Raw genomic sequence first — 18,398 nt, 5'->3', positions numbered from 1 at the left:
ATATGACTTCATGATGGTTCAGATTTGTTGTGGAAAGATTAAGCTATTACTTTAAGAATTAACAGTTTTGTTGAGTTTTTTCTTAATTATCCATGTCATGGTATATAAGTGAGAAAAACGTCATGAATCTAAAGCGATGCTGGTTGTGTTTTATTTACAAGTGCCGAATAGGGAAATAATGAAAGTTTTCATTCAGTACTCCTGAATATTTTGACGTAATTTCTTCCATTACTTTTATTTTATACACATTTCCTTGTATATAATTAAGACTTAGACAGGTATAACTGTGTCTTTCTTTTCTGGCTTAGTTACTCCTTCATTCATCAGATATACCCTAAATGCCTACTGTATGCCTTCCATGGTTCTGGGCATTGGGATACAGCGGTCACAAAACCAAGATGTTCTTTTTCTCTGGCTTAGATTCATGCTGTCTCGTGATCAATTATATACTTTCTGCAAATATCTTTAATGGCTTTTCTCTTTGAAGAAAAAAAAACAATCGAGTTTTTCATTAAGTAAAAAGGAGTACAGTATTTTCTGTACTAAAATTTCCATTGAAGAAAAGCAATTAGCTAATATAACTGATTAGAGATCAAGCCAAACTAGCTTTTCTGACATGATAGGTGGCTCACATGTGAGGGAGAGAGGAAGGATACTTGTACCTTTCAAAAACTAATTGTACTTTAATGATCTTATCCCCAATTTAGGTTCATTTGACCTACTGATTTATACAAAGATTTGGTTGTCCTTGAAAAATGGGAAGAGTCGGGACCACAGTTTATTACCAATTCTGAGGAAGTCTGTCTTCATTCATTTACTACTACTATCCACAAAGTAAATAGCATGGTGGCCTATAAAATTCCGACCAGTGACTGAGGATGAGATTAGGACAGTGATGTACTTGTAGTTCTCAGATGCGGTTTTCCTGAAACCAAGTCAACTATAGTTGATAAATTTTGTATCACTGGTTAATTTTTAGACTGGGGAAACTTAACATTATACATCTATTGAACTGTGCATAATTGTCCCATTTTTTGTTACCTGTATGACTTGATACAGGGTTGGAATAAATTATTGCACATTGTTCAAAAGGGAACTAGCAGATCACATCAGCATTGTTGTCAATTCCTTGAAAGTGGTAACTGTAGATGGATAACTTTTGCCATAAAACTAAATGCCTTCTTAAATCAGACCTTTTGGTCAAGGACTTTGCCTCTGGATTATAGGTAGGGAGATATTAAATGTAAAATACAGCAACAGAAGTATGAATATTGAGAGTCTTTGTTTAGATTCTGAAATTATCTAATGACAACCTGCAAGTAATGAAACATTGCTCATAATAGGTCTCTGCCATTTATTTCATTTGTATATTTTCCATATTGAAAACACTTCCAATTATTTGATTTTGATTTGTTGTAGAACTCGAACCTACAAAGCTATGTGTATTGCCACTGTTTAAATTCCTGTGATACAGAACTCTTAATTTTTTTGTTTTATAAAATCAAGCTTTAAATGATGATGAAATAAAGTTAAATATGTATGTTTAAAATTTGTCTTAAATATGTTTATATTGGTGTGGTATTAACACATATAATAGAATGGATTCAGTATAGCAAATAATATCTTGTGCCTACTGAGGCCTAAGGATACCAACTTGAATAAATCTGGAGGTACTTTCAATTTAACGAACAAGCTTTGATTATATCCCTTTAATCTTATAACCTTAGACTTAAAATAAGCATCATTCTCTGTATAAAATAATACATGTCATTTGGAATTAATTCATTTTAGCATATAGTGGACTGGAGAACTTTTCTATCCTCTTAGCTTTATTGCCAGCCTAGTTTTCCTTATTTTTTAAGGGTCAGTTTAAGGCAAACTTCTGACATCTTTTCTAATCTCTATTCTAAATGTTACCTTGTTTTGTAATTAAGTGCTTAGTATCAGACACCGTTCTAAGCTTTTTATATGAATTAACTCATTAACCTTCACTATAAAGTAAAAACACATAGCCTGTATCACTCATTCAGAAATGACAAAGTGAGCACCTGTTAAAGTTCCAAGTATTAGGATGAATGAAACAAAGTCTTGGTCTTTCTGAAGCTTGAGATATGGAGAGGAAAATAGATGGCAAGCTTCCAGGCAGTTACTACACAGGTTTATCTCATTATGTATTTGTTTTTTCACCTGAGTAATCTAATCTCTTTGATCCAGTTGCCTGCTTGTTAAGAATAAAAGGCAATTCTCTCATTGCAAGACAAATAAGTGCCAGTATTTGATGACAGGTATAGTGAATGCTATTGTGAAAGCCCATTGCCTGGAGAATTGTTGAAGCTATCTAATTGAGGTCCACCCACATATGTCCTTTTCCTGAATAAGAAAAGCAGTTCTGCAGAAAGGAAAATGATGTTGAATTAAGGTGTGGTCAAGAGTCTGGTTTTCCAAACATGAGGTATGTTACAAAGTGGACACTAGTAAGATTAAAGCATTTAAATTCTGTGCTGTTTGTAACCTCTAAACATGAAACATTAGGTTGAGACGGAAAGCAGAACTGGAAGTTCAGTAAAAATATGAAGAGTTAAAAAATCTGGTCCTACTTTTGGGACAAAAGTTTGAAATTCTTTTTAGAAAGCAGTAACTGCTTTAGGAAACACTAAATGCCTCTGCTAAATAACCAGAAATAATGTGGTCATTCCCTGAAAAATATTCACCAGTAGCAACTTTCTTAATAGATCACGGACAATACTTAAATTTCTGTCAGTTGTTTTTATTCGCCAAATTAAAAAGTCCTAATATTACCACTTATACTTCGTGGCTTATACCACTACTGACTCCTACTAGTACATATATTAGAGTTGAGTGGGAGCCAAGCTACAAGCTTTATTGGCAAAGCTCAACCGGAAAAGCTTTAGCCTATGGCTCCATCTAAACTTGTCCTGCCCTCTTTTCCTATACCTTGAAGTCCACCTTAAGAGGAAGATATTTAAATCAACAGATGTAAGAATTGCAAATGACCTATGAACAGTGGGTATTATATGTAAGTGATGAATCACTAAATTATACTCCTGAAACCAATATTACACTATATGTTAATTAAAATTTAAATAAATGTTTGGAAGAAAAAAAAAAGCCCTACATGACTTCCACACCATGTTATACAGTGAACCCAAGATTCTAAGAGAACCTAATGGGCCTGCCCTGGACTCTTGACTCAGTTTTGCTTACCATAGGTAGAGGAATGGAAACATGTTCCGACTGGGCCTATCCGGGTCTGAAATAGAGCCCCAGAAGGGACTGAACCACACGTCTCCAGGAATCTTCTCCCAGTGTCATCAATTGGAGAGAGGAGTCAAGCTTCCATGGGAATTCACACAGAGGTGTGTAATAGTCTCATGTATTAATTGGCTTTTGCACAAACAACCATAGAATAACAATTTTTTCCCGTGTAGTCTGTGGGTTATCTGGAGTGCTTGTCTTCTTCTTTGCCCCTGCAAATCTGCAGGGCACGTGTCTCCTTCTATTATTGAAGGGGCAATGGCTCACCAGGACTCCTAAAGCTTATCTTCAGAACTTTCACACTGACATTTTTGCTCATATTCCACTGATGCAGGTAAGTCTTAAGGCTAAGCCAAACTTCAATGGGGCCAGAAAGTACACTCTTCCCATGGACGTGGGGAGAGGGCTGTGCGAAAATCTGATGAAAGTGATAGAAAGATCAGGATACCTAAATAATGCTACCCTGTAACTCGTTTTCCATCAGATGTCACTAATGCTACAATATTCAAATTAAGGTGAACTTTTAACTTTAGTATTCAGCCTTTCCTATTCGAAATTAACATTGGGATTTCTGGCTACAAAGATATAAAGACATCAGAGGAAGAAAACACAGCACGTGTATTGGCTAGGTAATTTTTCATTTAATTTTCCTGCTTTAGTGCACAAGTAGAATTGCAGGATCAATGGACACACAAACAGCTCTACATTTTTTAAACTTTAGGTGGTCTCTTCTGTCCATGATCAAGAAGCTCATTTGGCTCCTCAGCAAGCACATCAAGAGAAGTGTGTATTCACCTTTCCTAATGGCTCCTACCCTTTTACATCCTTTTAGCAATTGAATGTCCATAACACATTACTTTCCATTTACTGTATTTACAAAACTCCAGGTTTCTTTGGGAGCGTTGTAATTACACTGTCCTCGGATGACTTTAACCAATTAATGGCAGGAACCAAAAGACAGAGGACTGAATCCTGTAAGTTATCTATATCGTTCAAAGAATAAATCAAGTGTGAATTTGTGAACCGTTGTGCAACACTTTCCCAACCAGTCAAAAGAATTGTTCATTAAATAACCTTTTACTCTTTAGGGAATTAATTTTTGGCTAAAGTTGTAAATAATAATATCTTCATCTTTTTATTAAATATGTAAAGCTCTGTTTTAAGTTATTTTTGTACAATGTAACCATGATAAAAACTTGTGTGTTGGAATAACTATGGAATAGAAATGCTGCTAAATTTCAAATTTTATTAGTTACACCTTCTTAGAGCAGATCTTTGTTTTTTATTTATTTTTTATTTATTTTTTACTGGAGTTCAATTTGCCAACATAGAGCATAACACCCAGTCCTCATGCCTTCAAGTGTCCCCCTCAGTGCCCGTCACCTAGTCACCCCATCCCCCCACCCACCTCCCCTTCCACTACCCCTTGTTCATTTCCCAGATTTAGGAGTCTCTAAGAGCAACTCTTTAAAGATCTTTCCATTCTTCATGAATATGGCTTTGAAAGCCAGCAGCATTAACTGATGTTTATTTTTAAAAAATCTCGTTGGGAAATCTACTTAATCTTCATTAGAGTTGACAGTCCTCTTCCAATCTGGCAAAAACATGGTAGCCTTAGCAACAAAACTATCAGAAAAAGCTTAGAGAGGAAAATGTCAAGAGTTGACCCTCTGATTACAAAAGTCAGTTTATGTTACCATTTCACCTATTTTTGTGCTCTTACCATTTGATCTATTTTTATACTAGAGAAACATAATTTTCATTTATTTGTATAAATTCCATTCATCTGTGTTTATCTGCACCATTTTGCTAGGCAAGCTTGTTTGCACAAAGGAACACATGACATCAAAATCTTTATTGTTTTGGCATTTTATCTGTGCTAACAAAAGCCTCTGATTATAGGCACGACCACACATACTCCACTATCCATGCAAGGGAAAGATCTCAAACCTCTTCCAAAACTATCTAGTTATGGACATACCCAGTGGATACCTAGACATGGATCTGAATTTCTTTCTGAACGGCAGTGTCACTGACTCACATGCATTATTACTTAATCCTCACAGCAAATCTAGAGGGGTTATTCCCATTTTACACGTATAAAACCTGAGACTCAGGAAGGCCAGGTAATTTGCTGAACTTCAGACATCCAGGATCTAGCCCCAGGCCTGACCCTAAACCAATATTCTTTCTCATTGTTTTTCAGAAACTCGGCAACAGCGGAAGGTGCCCTGCTCCAGCTGCAGGGACTCAGCCAGAAAGACTGGAATACTACATGACTGTACCTGCAAGTTGGGGAAGGAGAACTCAACACTATTTGAGTATTGAGTTGCATTCATTTTTTAAAAAACACTTTTTCAAAATAAGCTATCATTAAATGTTTATATATACATAGTATTTTTGCTGTATAATAGCAGCATGCATTTTCTTCCATCAATGTTTTCTTCTCTCATTCTTTCACTTGTTTATGTAACTACATGCTGTGTTGGAATTTGGGCTTCTTTACGGGTTGGAACCAGTTCGAGAAAGGGGACACAGCAGGCAATTGAAATGTATGTTATCATCCAAATTATAGGGTTCCCTAGTAAAGCTGGGTAGAGGCTTAGACGTCATGCAAAAACAGGGTTTGCTACTGCATCTCCATAAACAAGCCATGGGATGGCCAGACAACTGCAGTTGTCCTCACTCAAGCCCACTCCAATAGGGGACCAAGAAACTCTTTAAGTACAAAAGCTCTACACAGCTTCTATAGGTCTTAAAAAGGTCTGCTCTACGTTGCTTGGGATGGTGTGAGAAAGTGAAGACAGCGACCCCAAATCTCTTCTCCAACACCATGTTGTGTCATCAGGATTGGAGTCGAATCCTGAAGAGGGGAATAACACGCATCCCTCCTAATGCTTGCCAGCTTTTTAATTTTTTAAATATATTACATTGTGGATTCCACTGGCATCATGTGAGTTGTTTTAAGTAGGCATACTCCCAGGCATTTTTTTTTTCAGTTTTATTAATTATGTATGCATTTTCATCTGTAGTCAGAAAGATACCTGTTTTTTTTTTCCTAACATGTTTTAACACATATTACCCTGAGCAAAGATTGTAAAGTCCATGCTGAATACTTAAAAACATGTATTTGTAGAAAAGTCATGAAGGCGGTGTACGCATGATGGAAGGCTGAGAAACAATGTCATAACCCTTTGTACTCAGGCATCAGAAGGGGACCAGGCAGCTGTCCCTCTCAGCCGAGTGGTGCATGCTCACAGTGCTGCTGTGCTCACACAGACCCCATGTCTGCTTCTCCCTACACAGAGTCCTTCTGGGACTTCTTGAAGGGCATTTTGCTTTTTGCCCATAAAAGACTAGCACCATGAGTCAGATAGTACTAAGCTGAAAGTTCACTCTCTAATTCTATTTCTTATCACTAATTATGCCCAGTCATGTTGTCCAAAATAGCTCACCAGATTTTATGAAATGAATACAGAGAACTATATCAATATGAAAATGTCCCAAATTTGAACAATATGAAACTGATTTTTGTTACTCAACTTCCCCACAAACTAAATCCCCTTGCAAGGAAAAGCTCATGGAGCTTTTATTTAAAGTCCAAATGCTCTCACTCTCCATTTTATACAATTGGCTCAGTGTAAGCCAGAGGCTTTTACTTAGAGCCGAGGTTCCTATAGCTGCAGCTGTGTCCTGGGATTTCACAGGAATGAGTATAGCTTCTTCAGCCTCTTCAAAGTTGCTTCAAATCTCTAATTAGTTCTAGTCTCCAAGGGGTCAGCAGTCCCAAAAGAAACTGTCCACTATAGAAGTTGTCACAAACAAAACTGTGGTACCCCAATTAAGTGACTATGTAATGTCATCTGATACTGCTATCGGAGCACAGCAGATAACTTAGTAGCACCTATGCTGGAGACAGCGAGGACCTGGTCTAGGTCCGGTGGCAAGCCAGCCAGCTGCACCAGCACTGAATCCATGGCCTGTGAATCTGTATGACTGAGCAGAAAGTGCCCATCAATAGTTGTGCTTCCCCATGTTTAATATAGGTATTCCTTTGCTTTTGCTGTTGTTTTGTTTTGGTGATGTGTGCAGTGGTCTCCCATATATATTACCTACTTTCTCTCAGAGAGTGACATTTGAGACATTATTGCCTTCTTCAAAAATGTAGATAGGTATTCTGGTTTCTTCATTTCCTTGTGTCTTGTGTCTCATGTTTTGGCTACTTTGGTACAAGATTGTGAGACCACAAGTCTAGAGAGAATTTCTCCTCCCACATTCTCCCAAGTCTGTTCTCTCTAGGACAGGGAAGTACACTCTCCTCTTAAAATGCATGAGGAATGGGATAATGAACATCATCCTACTCCCTTAGTGCTATGTTTTACTAGTATATGAAGTTTTATTTTTTCTGAAAATGATAATTGTCATCTCTCTTCCATAGATGTTTCATTCCTACCTAGGCAGGTTGAGTTGGGCCAGGCAAAGCAGTAGTTGGACAGAATCAAGATTCTAAGAAAATAAAATACTGTGATCACAGTAAGAGGCAATGAGTCAAGATTAGTCTTTTGTCAAGAAGTAAAAGAAGGATAACAAAGTTTAGCAAAACTTTAAAGAGGATCTAGATATCACAGATTAAAGTAGTCAAAAGTTAGTATTCCAAAGAGTTGCACATTGAAAAGATAGAACCCAAGCACAAAACAAAAATATTCCAAAAAACTTAAATTCAGGACAGAAACTTTTTTTTAGAAGCTTTTTAAAAATTTTTATTTATTTATGAGAGAGAGAGAGAGAGAGAGAGAAAGAGAGGCAGACACAGGCAGAGGGAGAAGCAGGCTCCGTGCACTGGGAGCCCGACGTGGGACTCGATCCCAGGTCTCCAGGATCATGCCCAGGGCCAATGGCAGGCGCTAAACCGCTGCACCACCCAGGGATCCCCAGGACAGGAACTTTTCTAGTCTCTTATTCCTTCCTGCCTCCATAGGATTGGACTACTGGTGTGAGGAGAGAGATTGCAGATGGGAAGGAAGTGGTGCCAAGAGCTGCAGCTGCAAAAAGTCGAGTTGGTTTTGTTTCTTCTAACTTTTAAACTTAAATTTAATACATACACATGTTTTAAAAATCAAGCAGTAGAGAATGATACCAAGAGAAAAGTAAATTCTCAGCCTGAACTTGTTCCCCGACTTATTTCCAGCTCCCTGTTTTTAAGTATTTTCTGTTCTCCTGGTGGTTATCACAGTACCTCTGAAATATGTGTTAATACTTGATTTCTCCTTTTATCTTGTTTATCAACCTTAGATAGCATCTATTGGAAGATGAGAAACTTATTTCTTTGATCCATCCATGTCTACATTTTTCCAGTTACATTGCTTTGATATTTCTGGTGATTATCATTTTAAAGAGTATATTTAAACTCTATTTTGTTACATCAATTTTACACGGTATATAATTGATTTCTTGCTATATAAATAAATAGGTGAGAAAAATCTGTGACATTATCTTCCATATCTCTCTGCTGCTTTAATATTCAGACTTCCAGTATTTCATATTATCAGTGTTAATATTAGTCAGATTCTCTTTTACACTTGTTGTCTTCCAAGCTTTGTTTGTATGTTGATTCTACCAATTAAAATAGCTTTTCTGTTATTCCAATGATTAATTTTCTCCTTACTGAAGGACTAAATAGGTCTAGTTATTGAGGAAAAAAAAGGGTAACCTTAGGTCAGGCAAACTGAAAGATGAATGTTCCAAGTGTCAAGGTCAAATAGGATTCCTTGAACTCAATCTTCAAGACTTTCTATTCAATTTGGTCGATGATACCTTTAATATACAAGAAATATTTATCTGCCTTTGTTCTTATTTTGTAGCCACCTCTTTTTTGGCTTCTTGACTCTAAAGATGTTTGTTGGTTTTGTTTTCTTAATTTTTTTTTCCGTTCTCTTGTTTTTCTCAGGAGTCTACTGTTATAATATCTGTTCCACTTGCACCTTTTTTTTTTTTTTTTTGGTTTATTCTAAATTTTCTGGGTCTTTTTCCCAAATATGCGAGTGATGAAAAAGGTTCATCAGCGCTGGTAGCATGATTTTCCACTGTGGTATTAGACCTTTTTCTTGAATGAAAAATGGATGGCAGGGTCTTTGTACATATAAGCTAGTAGTACTGTTTTAGGGTACATTTCGGTATTTTGTTCATCATGTATTTTTTGAAAATTGACTTCTAAAAATATTACATTAAAATATCATATCTTCTTTACTTAGTTTTTTGGTGCATCTCAAATTTTGTGTGCCTGGTTTCACTCACTGCAGTATCTCTATCTGCTTTGGGACAAGGACCTGGAAGGTTAAAAGTAATTTCCAGATATGGTCAGTAGAGGGCAGCAAAGGGTAGTGGCGTGAACACTCAACTGCCAAGGCCTGGGCTTCCCTTTTTTCCCTCTTTATAGAGATCAATTAGTGGTAGTAGAAAATCCAGAGTGCCAGAATCAGGATAGAAATTACTCATAATACTGATCCAGGATGGGTATCAAGCTTAGAAGGCAGTGGAAATGTTTAGCCACAAATTCATAGCCTGGTATCTATCAAAGAGATGTGAACTACTGGACATTAGGAGGGGAATCATTAGACTTTCACAGTCCTGACTCTTACTCCCAGCCTGTCTAAAACCTAAGATCTGGTTCTGTAAAGTATCAGGAGTCTCCTACCCACATTGAGAGCTGATGCAAATTTCCTGTCATTATCTGATACGTCATTTGCAAATATCTTTTCCCACTCTGTAGGTTGTCTTTTAGTTTTGTTGACTGTATCCTTTGCTGTGCAAAAGCTTCTTATCTTGATGAAGTCCCAACAGTTCATTTCTGCTTTTGTTTCTTTTGCCTTCGTGGATGTATCTTGCAAGAAGCCACTGTGGCCGAGTTCAAAAAGGGTGTTGCCTGTGTTCTCCTCTAGGATTTTGATGGAATCTTGTCTCACATTTAGATCTTTCATTCATTTTGAGTTTATCTTTGTGTATGGTACAAGAGATTGGTCTAGTTTCATTCTTCTGCTTGTGGATGTCCAATTTTCCCAGCACCATTAATTGAAGAGACTGTCTTTCTTCCAGTGGATAGTCTTTCCTCCTTTATCGAATATTAGTTGAACATAAAGTTGAGGGTCCACTTCTAGATTCTCTATTCTGTTCCATTGATCTATGTGTCTGTTTTTGTGCCAGTACCACACTGTCTTGATGACCACAGCTTTGTAGTACAACCTGAGAATTCTCACAGAGGAAGAGATAGACATGGCCAACAAGCACATGAGAAAATGCTCTGCATCACTCGCCATCAGGGAAATACAATCAAAACCACAGTGAGATACCACCTCACACCAGTGAGAATGGGGAAAATTAACAAGGCAGGAAACCACAAATGTTGGAGAGGATGAGGAGAAAGGGGAACCCTCTTACACTGTTGGTGGGAATGTGAAATGGTGAAGCCACTCTGGAAAACTGTGTGGAGGTTCCTCAAAGAGTTAAAAATAGACCTGCCCTACGACCCAGCAATTGCGCTGCTGGGATTTACCTCAAAGATGCAGATGGAATGAAATGCCGGGACACCTGCACCCCGATGTTTCTAGCAGCAATGTCCACAATAGCCAAACTGTGGAAGGAGCCTCGGTGTCCATCGAAAGATGAATGGATAAAGAAGATGTGGTTTATATATACAATGGAATACTACTCAGCCATTAGAAATGACAGATACCCACCATTTGCTTCGACGTGGATGGAACTGGAGGGTATTATGCTGAGTGAAATAAGTCAATTGGAGAAGGACAAACATTGTATGGTCTCATTCATTTGGGGAATATAAATAACAGTGAAAGGGACTAGGATGGAACGGAGTAGAAATGGGTAGGAAATATCAGAAAGGGAGGCAGAACATGAAGACTCCTAACCCTGGGAAATGAATAGGGGTGGTGGAAGGGGAGGTGGTCGGGGGGTGGGGGTGACTCGGTGGTGGGCACTGAGGGGGGCACTTGACAGGATGAGCACTGGGTGTTATTCTGTATGTTGGCAAATTGAACACCAATAAAAATAAATTTATTTAAAAAAAGAAATGAAAGAGGAGAAATAACAAACAATACCACAAAAATATAAAGGATTTTAAGAGAATATTATGAAAAAATTATATGCAAAGTCATTGGGCAACCTAGAAGAAATGGATAAATTCCTAGAAACATATAACGTCTCAATGCTGAGTTGGGAAAAAATACAAAATTTGAAAGACTGATTATCAGCAGTGAAATCAAATCAGTAATAAAAAAACTCCCAAGAAAACAAAAGTACAGGACCAGATGGCTTCATAGGTAAATTTCAGCAAACATGTAGGGACGCCTGGGTGGTTCAACAGTTGATCATCTGCCTTTAGGTTGTGATCCTAGAGTCCTGGGATTGAGGCCTACATCGGGCTCCTTGAGTAGATCTTGCTTCTCCTTCTGCCTCTGTCTCTGCCTCTGTCTTTTTCTGTCATGGATAAATAAATAAAATACTTAAAATTTTTTTTTACCAAACATATAAAGAAGAGTTAACACCTACTTTTCTCAAACTACTTCAAAAAACAAAGAATGAAAGCTTCTATGTATTCTGTGAAGGCAGCATTACCCTGATATCAAAACCAGATGAAGACACTACAGAGAGAGAGAGAGAGAGAAAGAGAGAGAGAGAGAGAGAGAACTACAGGCCAATATCTCTGATTAACATACATGCAAAAATCCTCAACAAAGTATTAGCCAACCAAATCCACCAATACATTAAAAAAGTCATTTACCATGATCAAGTGGGATTTATTCTTAGTATGCAAATGTGATTCAATATTCACAAATCCATTAACATAATACATCTCATCAACAAGAGAAGGGTAAAAACGATGATCATTTTAATAGGTGCAGAAAAGCATTTAAAAGTACAACATCCATTCATGATACAAACTCAACAAAGTAGGTTTAGAGGGAACATACCTCAACAGAATGAAGACCATATGTGAAAAAACTACAGCTAATGTCATACTCAATGGTGAAAAAGTGAGAGCTTTTCCCCAAGGTCAAGAACAAAACAAGGATTTCCACTCTCACTACTTTTATTTAGCATAGTACTGGAAGTCCTAGCCCCAGCAATCAGACAAGAAAAAGCAATAAATGGCATCCAAATGGGTAAGGAAGATGTAAAACTTTCACTATTTGCAAGTGCCATGATACTATATGTAGAAAACCCTCAGGATTCTACCAGAAACGGACTAGAACTGATAAATGAGTTCAGGAAAGTCACAGGATACAAACCAATATACAGAAATCCACTGCATTTCTATACACTAATAATGAAGAGCAAAAAAAGAAATTAAGAAACAGTCCCATTAACAATTGTACCAAAAATAATAAGATACCTAGAAATAAGCTTAAACAAGGAAGTGAAAGACCTATATATATATATACACACTGAAAAACTATAAAACATTGGTGAAAAAAATTGAAGACAACACAAATGGAAAAATATTCCATGCTTATTGATGAGAGAACAAGTATTAATAAAATGTTCCATACTCAAAATGATCTACAGATTTGATGGAATCCCTATCAAAGTACTAATAGTATTTTTCGCAGAACTAAAACAAGTAATTCGTAAGGATGTATGGAACCACAAAAGACCCCAAATAGCCAAAGCAATCTTGAAAAAGAAAAAAACTGGAGGTATCACAGTCCCAGATTACAAGATATATTACAAAGCTGTAATAATCAAAACAGTATGGTATTGACAAAAATGGACAATAGATCAATAATACGGTATTATGGGCATAAAGATCACCTTACAGTATCTCTTCTATTTGATATTTAGGGTGAAAACATAGGTGTTCGGTGAAATAGATGAAAACAGACCCGGGCAGCCCAGGTGGCTCAGTGGTTTAGCGCTGCCTTCAGCCCAGGGCATGATCCTGGAGACCCAGGATGGAGTCCCACGTCAGGCTCCCTGCATGGAGCCTGCTTCTCCCTCTGCCTGTGTCTCTGCCTCTCTCTCTCTCTCTCTCATTCTGTGTCTCTCATGAATGAATACATAAATAAAGTCTTGAAAAAAGAAAACAGACCCCATCATTATTATTCTCTTTAGAGCTCATTCATCAAATTAAAATAAATCACAATGGTATTATGGAAGAAATTAAGCTTTATTACTGCAAAGGTAACTGTGACATGGTAAAAGAAAGCTCCCTTTAGCTTTCTCAGGCAAACTTTTCTCTCCTTTGCTTTACTACAAGGAGAAGATGCTATCAAAAACTGTATCTTTCTCAATTAATTCCTTAAAACCAGTGACTCACCATCCTGGTTACATGTAAGAATCACTCAAAGAGCTTTTTCCATATCTGATGAATCAGAAGCTCTGGGGGAGGCAGTTTCAGAATGAGTGCCTGAAAAGCCTCCCAAGTGAGTCTGATGCATATCAGAATTGATCAACAGGACGAGATTCTAAAAGGAGAGAAGTTTTCCTGGCCTCTAAATCTCTAACCTCTCTGAAGGGAGACGCAGAGAATGGGACATATTCTGAGAATTGGGGAAGGTGCAGAGAGAAATCTGCCTATATTTTTTTACCTGAAATAGATTATTTTTTACCTGAAATAGATTTTGACAGGTGCTTGATGGGAGGCCAGAAAGTGTTGCCCAATGAGCCTCCATGGTTCTGAATACAGTCAAGCATGGCCAGACTAGCACTTGTCCTTTAAAAGTGGTGAGAAGGGGCGCCTGGTGGCTTACTTGGTTAAGTTTCTGACTCTTGATTTCCGCTCAGGTTTATGATCTCAGGATCATGAGAGAGAGCCCCAGGTCAGACTCCATACTCAGCACCATTTGTGCTTCTCTCTCTCTCTCTCTCTCTCTCTCTCTCTCTCTCTCTCTTTCTTTCTCTGCTCCCCCTCTTGTGCCCATGCACTGTCTCTTTCTCTCTCTCTCTCTCTCAAATACATAAAATAGTTATTCTGTATGTTGGTAAATTGAACACCAATAAAAAATCAACTTATTTTAAAAAATAAATAATAAAAATTTAATAAAAGTGGTTTGAAGCCTGGAGGCCACTATCTACATGCCACTTCTGTGTTAGTTTGGTTTTAAGATGAGAAGCCTTAATAAAGTCTAAAAGGACTACCAGGACTTGTGCTCTCACCTCTACCTAATTTACAGGCCGATTTCACTCTCCTGTACCTTCTGCCTGTGTCTCCAATCCAGCAAAGTCTTCCATGTTTCTGAAACATCAGTTAGTCACATTCTGTCCCTTCAACTGACAAATGTATCTTCCCTCCCTTGCCCCTTTCTTCCTCTTTCTCTCTTCTGTGTAGTCCCAAGTCATTCTTTAAAGGTCATTTCAAATGAGCTCGTCAAAGAAGTCTTCCTCTCCATAATTGAAATCAGGTGTCAAGTCCCTCTCTAAATTTCTCATCTCACTCTTTAATTTTCCTCTGCAGTACTTTCCAGAGGCTGTGTTAGGCAGTTCTTGATGGCATTCTCTGTTTAATATCTGTCTTCCCCCCTCCTCACTTAAATCCTGGTTTTGTGAGACTTGGGCCTGGCTCCCTGTTGCCCAGACCTATCAAGTGCCTTTCTCCTAGTACAGGTTCAAACACTATCCGTTGAATGAATAAAGTAAATAAGACAAAGACTATTTTATGTCATGCCTTTTCCCCTGTCCATCCCTGCCAGAAAACTATTTCATTCACTTGTTCAATACAGAATTTTTTGATTCCTCTGATGCGTCAATGTTTGTGAGAATTTAATGATAAAGCAGACATAGACTCCTTCCTTGAGGTCCCTAGAGTCTAGTGGGGCATAAAAGATAGGTTTTCACATGCCTGTTACAGGAGCCTGTAAGAGAAACCACAAACTTTGTCTGTAGGATCAAATTTCAGTCCTCCACAGTTGTCAAAGAAAGACACTGTCCATGTGGGAAGAGTGGGGGTGGGGGGTCCTCACAGGAAGCTGCGTGACCTCCTGAGTCAGCTGGATTTGAATCCTTCATGTTACGTCACGGCTGCTTGGATTCAGAGCCCAACCTGTATGCGCAGGAGCCTCATCATCTGTAAAATCATCAGTTTCCTAGTGGAAAGGGAACACTGTCTTCATGTAACATGTTTTTAACAGGCTCCTGTAGGTGCTTGGACACTGAAGGAGATGTCCAGGTGGCAAATCAATGGTTAGTACTAACCATTTGGGAAATGCAAGTGAAATCCACAGTGAGATATCACACTACACAGCTATCAGAATAGCTAAAATAAAAAATGACAACACCAAATGCTCGTGTGGATGGGGGGAAACTGAACGACTCATACAGTACTGGGGAGAATGTGAAATGGCACAGCCATTCTGGAAACCAGTTAGACAGTTCCTAAGAAAAAATATAAAAACAACAACAACAACAACAACAACAAAATAGCTAGCATATGACCTGGCTCTTCCCGTCCTGGGCATTTAGCCCAGAGAAGTGAAGACTTCACACTGACACAAAAACCTGTACACAGATGTTTATAGTAGCTTTATTAGTGACAGCCAAAACCTGCAGACACTTCGAACTCCTTCAACAGGTAGTTACACAAACTGTGATACATCCATATCATAATGTACTACTAAGGGACACCAAGAAATGAACTGTGAATCCTTGCAGCCATCTAGATGAATCTCCAGTTACACCAAATGGGAAAAAGCAAATCCCCAAATGTCATAAACTATGTGATCCCATCTGTATAACATTCTTGACATGGCAACCTTTTACACATGGAGAACAGATTTTGTGATTGCCCGGGATTAAGGAGGTGGTGGAGGGGGAAAGAAATTTGTGTGGTTGTAAATGGGGAATAGGAAGGACCCTTGTGGTGATGGAAGTGTCTCTGGAAGACTCCATCTGTAAAAAAAACTGATGTCATCTCCCTGTGTTATTTCTTATAGCTGCAAACGAATCTACAGTTATCTCAAAATAAAATGATTACTTTTAAAAAATCAAAACTTGGAGGCCAAGAAAAGGAAACCAGTATGTCAGTTTGGCAGTTACAGCATGAGCTTTGAATCTGTGACATCATAATGGCAGTGACCGCGGACCGCTGCGGAATCTTGAGGCTTCAAGCAGTTGACAGTACTCTGCCAAGTGCTGTAGACTCCCTTGATTTCCCGTCCCACGAATTGAAGAGAAAAGGATGTTCCCGTCAATCAGAAAGCATGCTGAGCTTACAGGTGGTCATTCAAGGCTTCAGCGCATGAGGTAGTCTTCTGATACACTATTTCTGATCATCCAAACAGACTGGCAATAACAGGAACTGTTGTTTTCTTTTGTTTCCTCTAATACATAGAAACTAAGTAGTCACTTCAGCACCAGCTTCCTGAAAAGCTGCTCCTGTTCTTAAGATTCAGTGCTGCTGAGCAGAAGGGAGCAGGCTTTATACATCCTTGGGGGAGGCGGAGACACTTTCTTGGCTCCACGAGAGAGCCAACTCTCTCTCTCCATGAGACAGAATTTTCAGTGGGTCTATGAAAATACCTGTCCTAGTTATGAAAGAATTTTTACATTCTGTTCAATTGTGTTGTTTTAGTACCTATTTTGACCAGGAATTCCTGTCAGAGCTCAGCCAAGGAATAGCTAAACTCTTGTGTTCAGAAACTTTCTGAGGTTTCCAATATTTTTGCTGATCTTTGAGAATTTTTACCCCAATTTTGAATATTGAATTAGATAAGATGGGGGTCAACTTCCAGGATCTTCAGTTATCTTCATTTTATCTTAACATAAAAGCAATTTGTAATTGATTCTTCACACGTTGTTTTATTTTATATTAGGCCACAAGTTGTCCTGTTTATTGTTGTTGTTCATTCACCTTCTTGTAATGTGCTCTACCTTTGGCTTCTTGGCTTTTGCCTACCTAATGGCTCACAATGAGCTTTGCTTCTTTCTCCACCACACCTCTAAGTATTGGCAGGCCCAAGGGCTTTGTCCTTGAAACTGTCCTCCCTCTGCATCAGTTTCCCAAGTGACCTCACCACTTTCTATAGCTTTCGGTAACTCAGGAATCCCTGATTCTGAGCTCTGGAGCTCTGCTTTGGGGGTTGAGACTACATTTTAGTGTTGTGTGAACCTTGAAACTTGGCATTAAACTATATTGTGTATTTGACCAGTAACTAGCTGCTCTGTGTTTGATGTGTTGTAGGAAGAGCTCGTCTGTGGAGGTGGACACCCACAGCGAAAGCACTACATCATCTGAGGGTGCCACTCGTACCCTGCTCATCCATGGTCCCGTTGAGCTCAAGAAAGGCTGGAGGAGGAAGAAGTGGCAGCTTTTCTTGTACAGCGATTTATTACTGATGTCTAATACCAAGTAGGTGTACCATGTTTGGTGCTCTTGTGATTCTCCAAAAACTTGCATTCCCATTAACCCTTACTATACGAAAACATTACATTTTTTCCCTTTTGTGTTTGCCAATGCTTGAATCCTTCATTCCATGAGTACTTCTGGAGGTCTTGTTTTGTGTCATGTCCCTGCAGCAAATACAATTGCCAATGTGACAGGCCAATGTCTCTCCTGCCTGGGACTTACAAATGGCAAAATAAGAGGGGGAATGATAATGATTAGTGCTGCTGATAGAAGGTGGATAGGGGGCTGTGCGGAGAGGGTGGGAACGTGTTAGAGAGGAATAGTCTAGGAGGGTTTCTCTGAGGTGGAGCATTAAAACCAAATCTATGAGAAGAGAAGCAGCCACATTCCCAGACAATGTGCCTGAGCCGTCGAGGCTGAGGGACTTGCAGGCCTACGTGGGTACAATCTGACCCCTCAGAGAGAGGGGCTCAGGGAAGCCTGATTTGACTAGAGCCCAGAGCATAGGCCATGCTATCAGATATGATACTATGCTCAGGGGTCTAGTCACACAGGGTCTTCACAGGCCATGGTAAAAAAGTGGAAATATTTTGCCAAAGGATTTTTAACTAGGGGATTGACCAAATCTGATTTATATTTCTAGCAAATTTTTCTGACTGTTGCTAGATAATAGATGGATGGGTAAGCAAGAGTGGAAGCAGGGAGAGTAGTTAGGGGAGGCCATAGTCCTGATGGATGGTATCAGGGCTCTATCTTAGCAGTTTAGTAA

The 18,398-nt window shown here is 38.6% G+C and overlaps 1 protein-coding gene across 1 annotated transcript in view; it reads left to right on the top strand.

The window, feature by feature from the left end:
- The first annotated feature begins 4,887 nt into the window (after nucleotides 1–4,887).
- Nucleotides 4,888–18,398, top strand: part of LOC140598711 (rho GTPase-activating protein 20-like) — a 37,048-nt gene continuing 23,537 nt past the window's right edge. The window contains exons 1-4 of the mRNA XM_072757237.1: nucleotides 4,888–5,402; nucleotides 5,483–5,597; nucleotides 16,218–16,527; nucleotides 17,465–17,632. Of these exons, the coding sequence (XP_072613338.1) occupies nucleotides 16,463–16,527; nucleotides 17,465–17,632 (233 nt within the window). The 5' untranslated portion in view covers nucleotides 4,888–5,402; nucleotides 5,483–5,597; nucleotides 16,218–16,462. The remainder of the gene's footprint in view (nucleotides 5,403–5,482; nucleotides 5,598–16,217; nucleotides 16,528–17,464; nucleotides 17,633–18,398) is intronic.

The sequence above is a fragment of the Vulpes vulpes genome, chromosome 4, assembly GCF_048418805.1.
Source record: "Vulpes vulpes isolate BD-2025 chromosome 4, VulVul3, whole genome shotgun sequence".
In the NCBI taxonomy this organism is placed as follows: Eukaryota; Metazoa; Chordata; class Mammalia; order Carnivora; family Canidae; genus Vulpes; species Vulpes vulpes.
The sequence above is the reverse complement of the archived record's forward strand: the minus strand, read 5'-3'. Positions and strand labels throughout refer to the sequence as shown.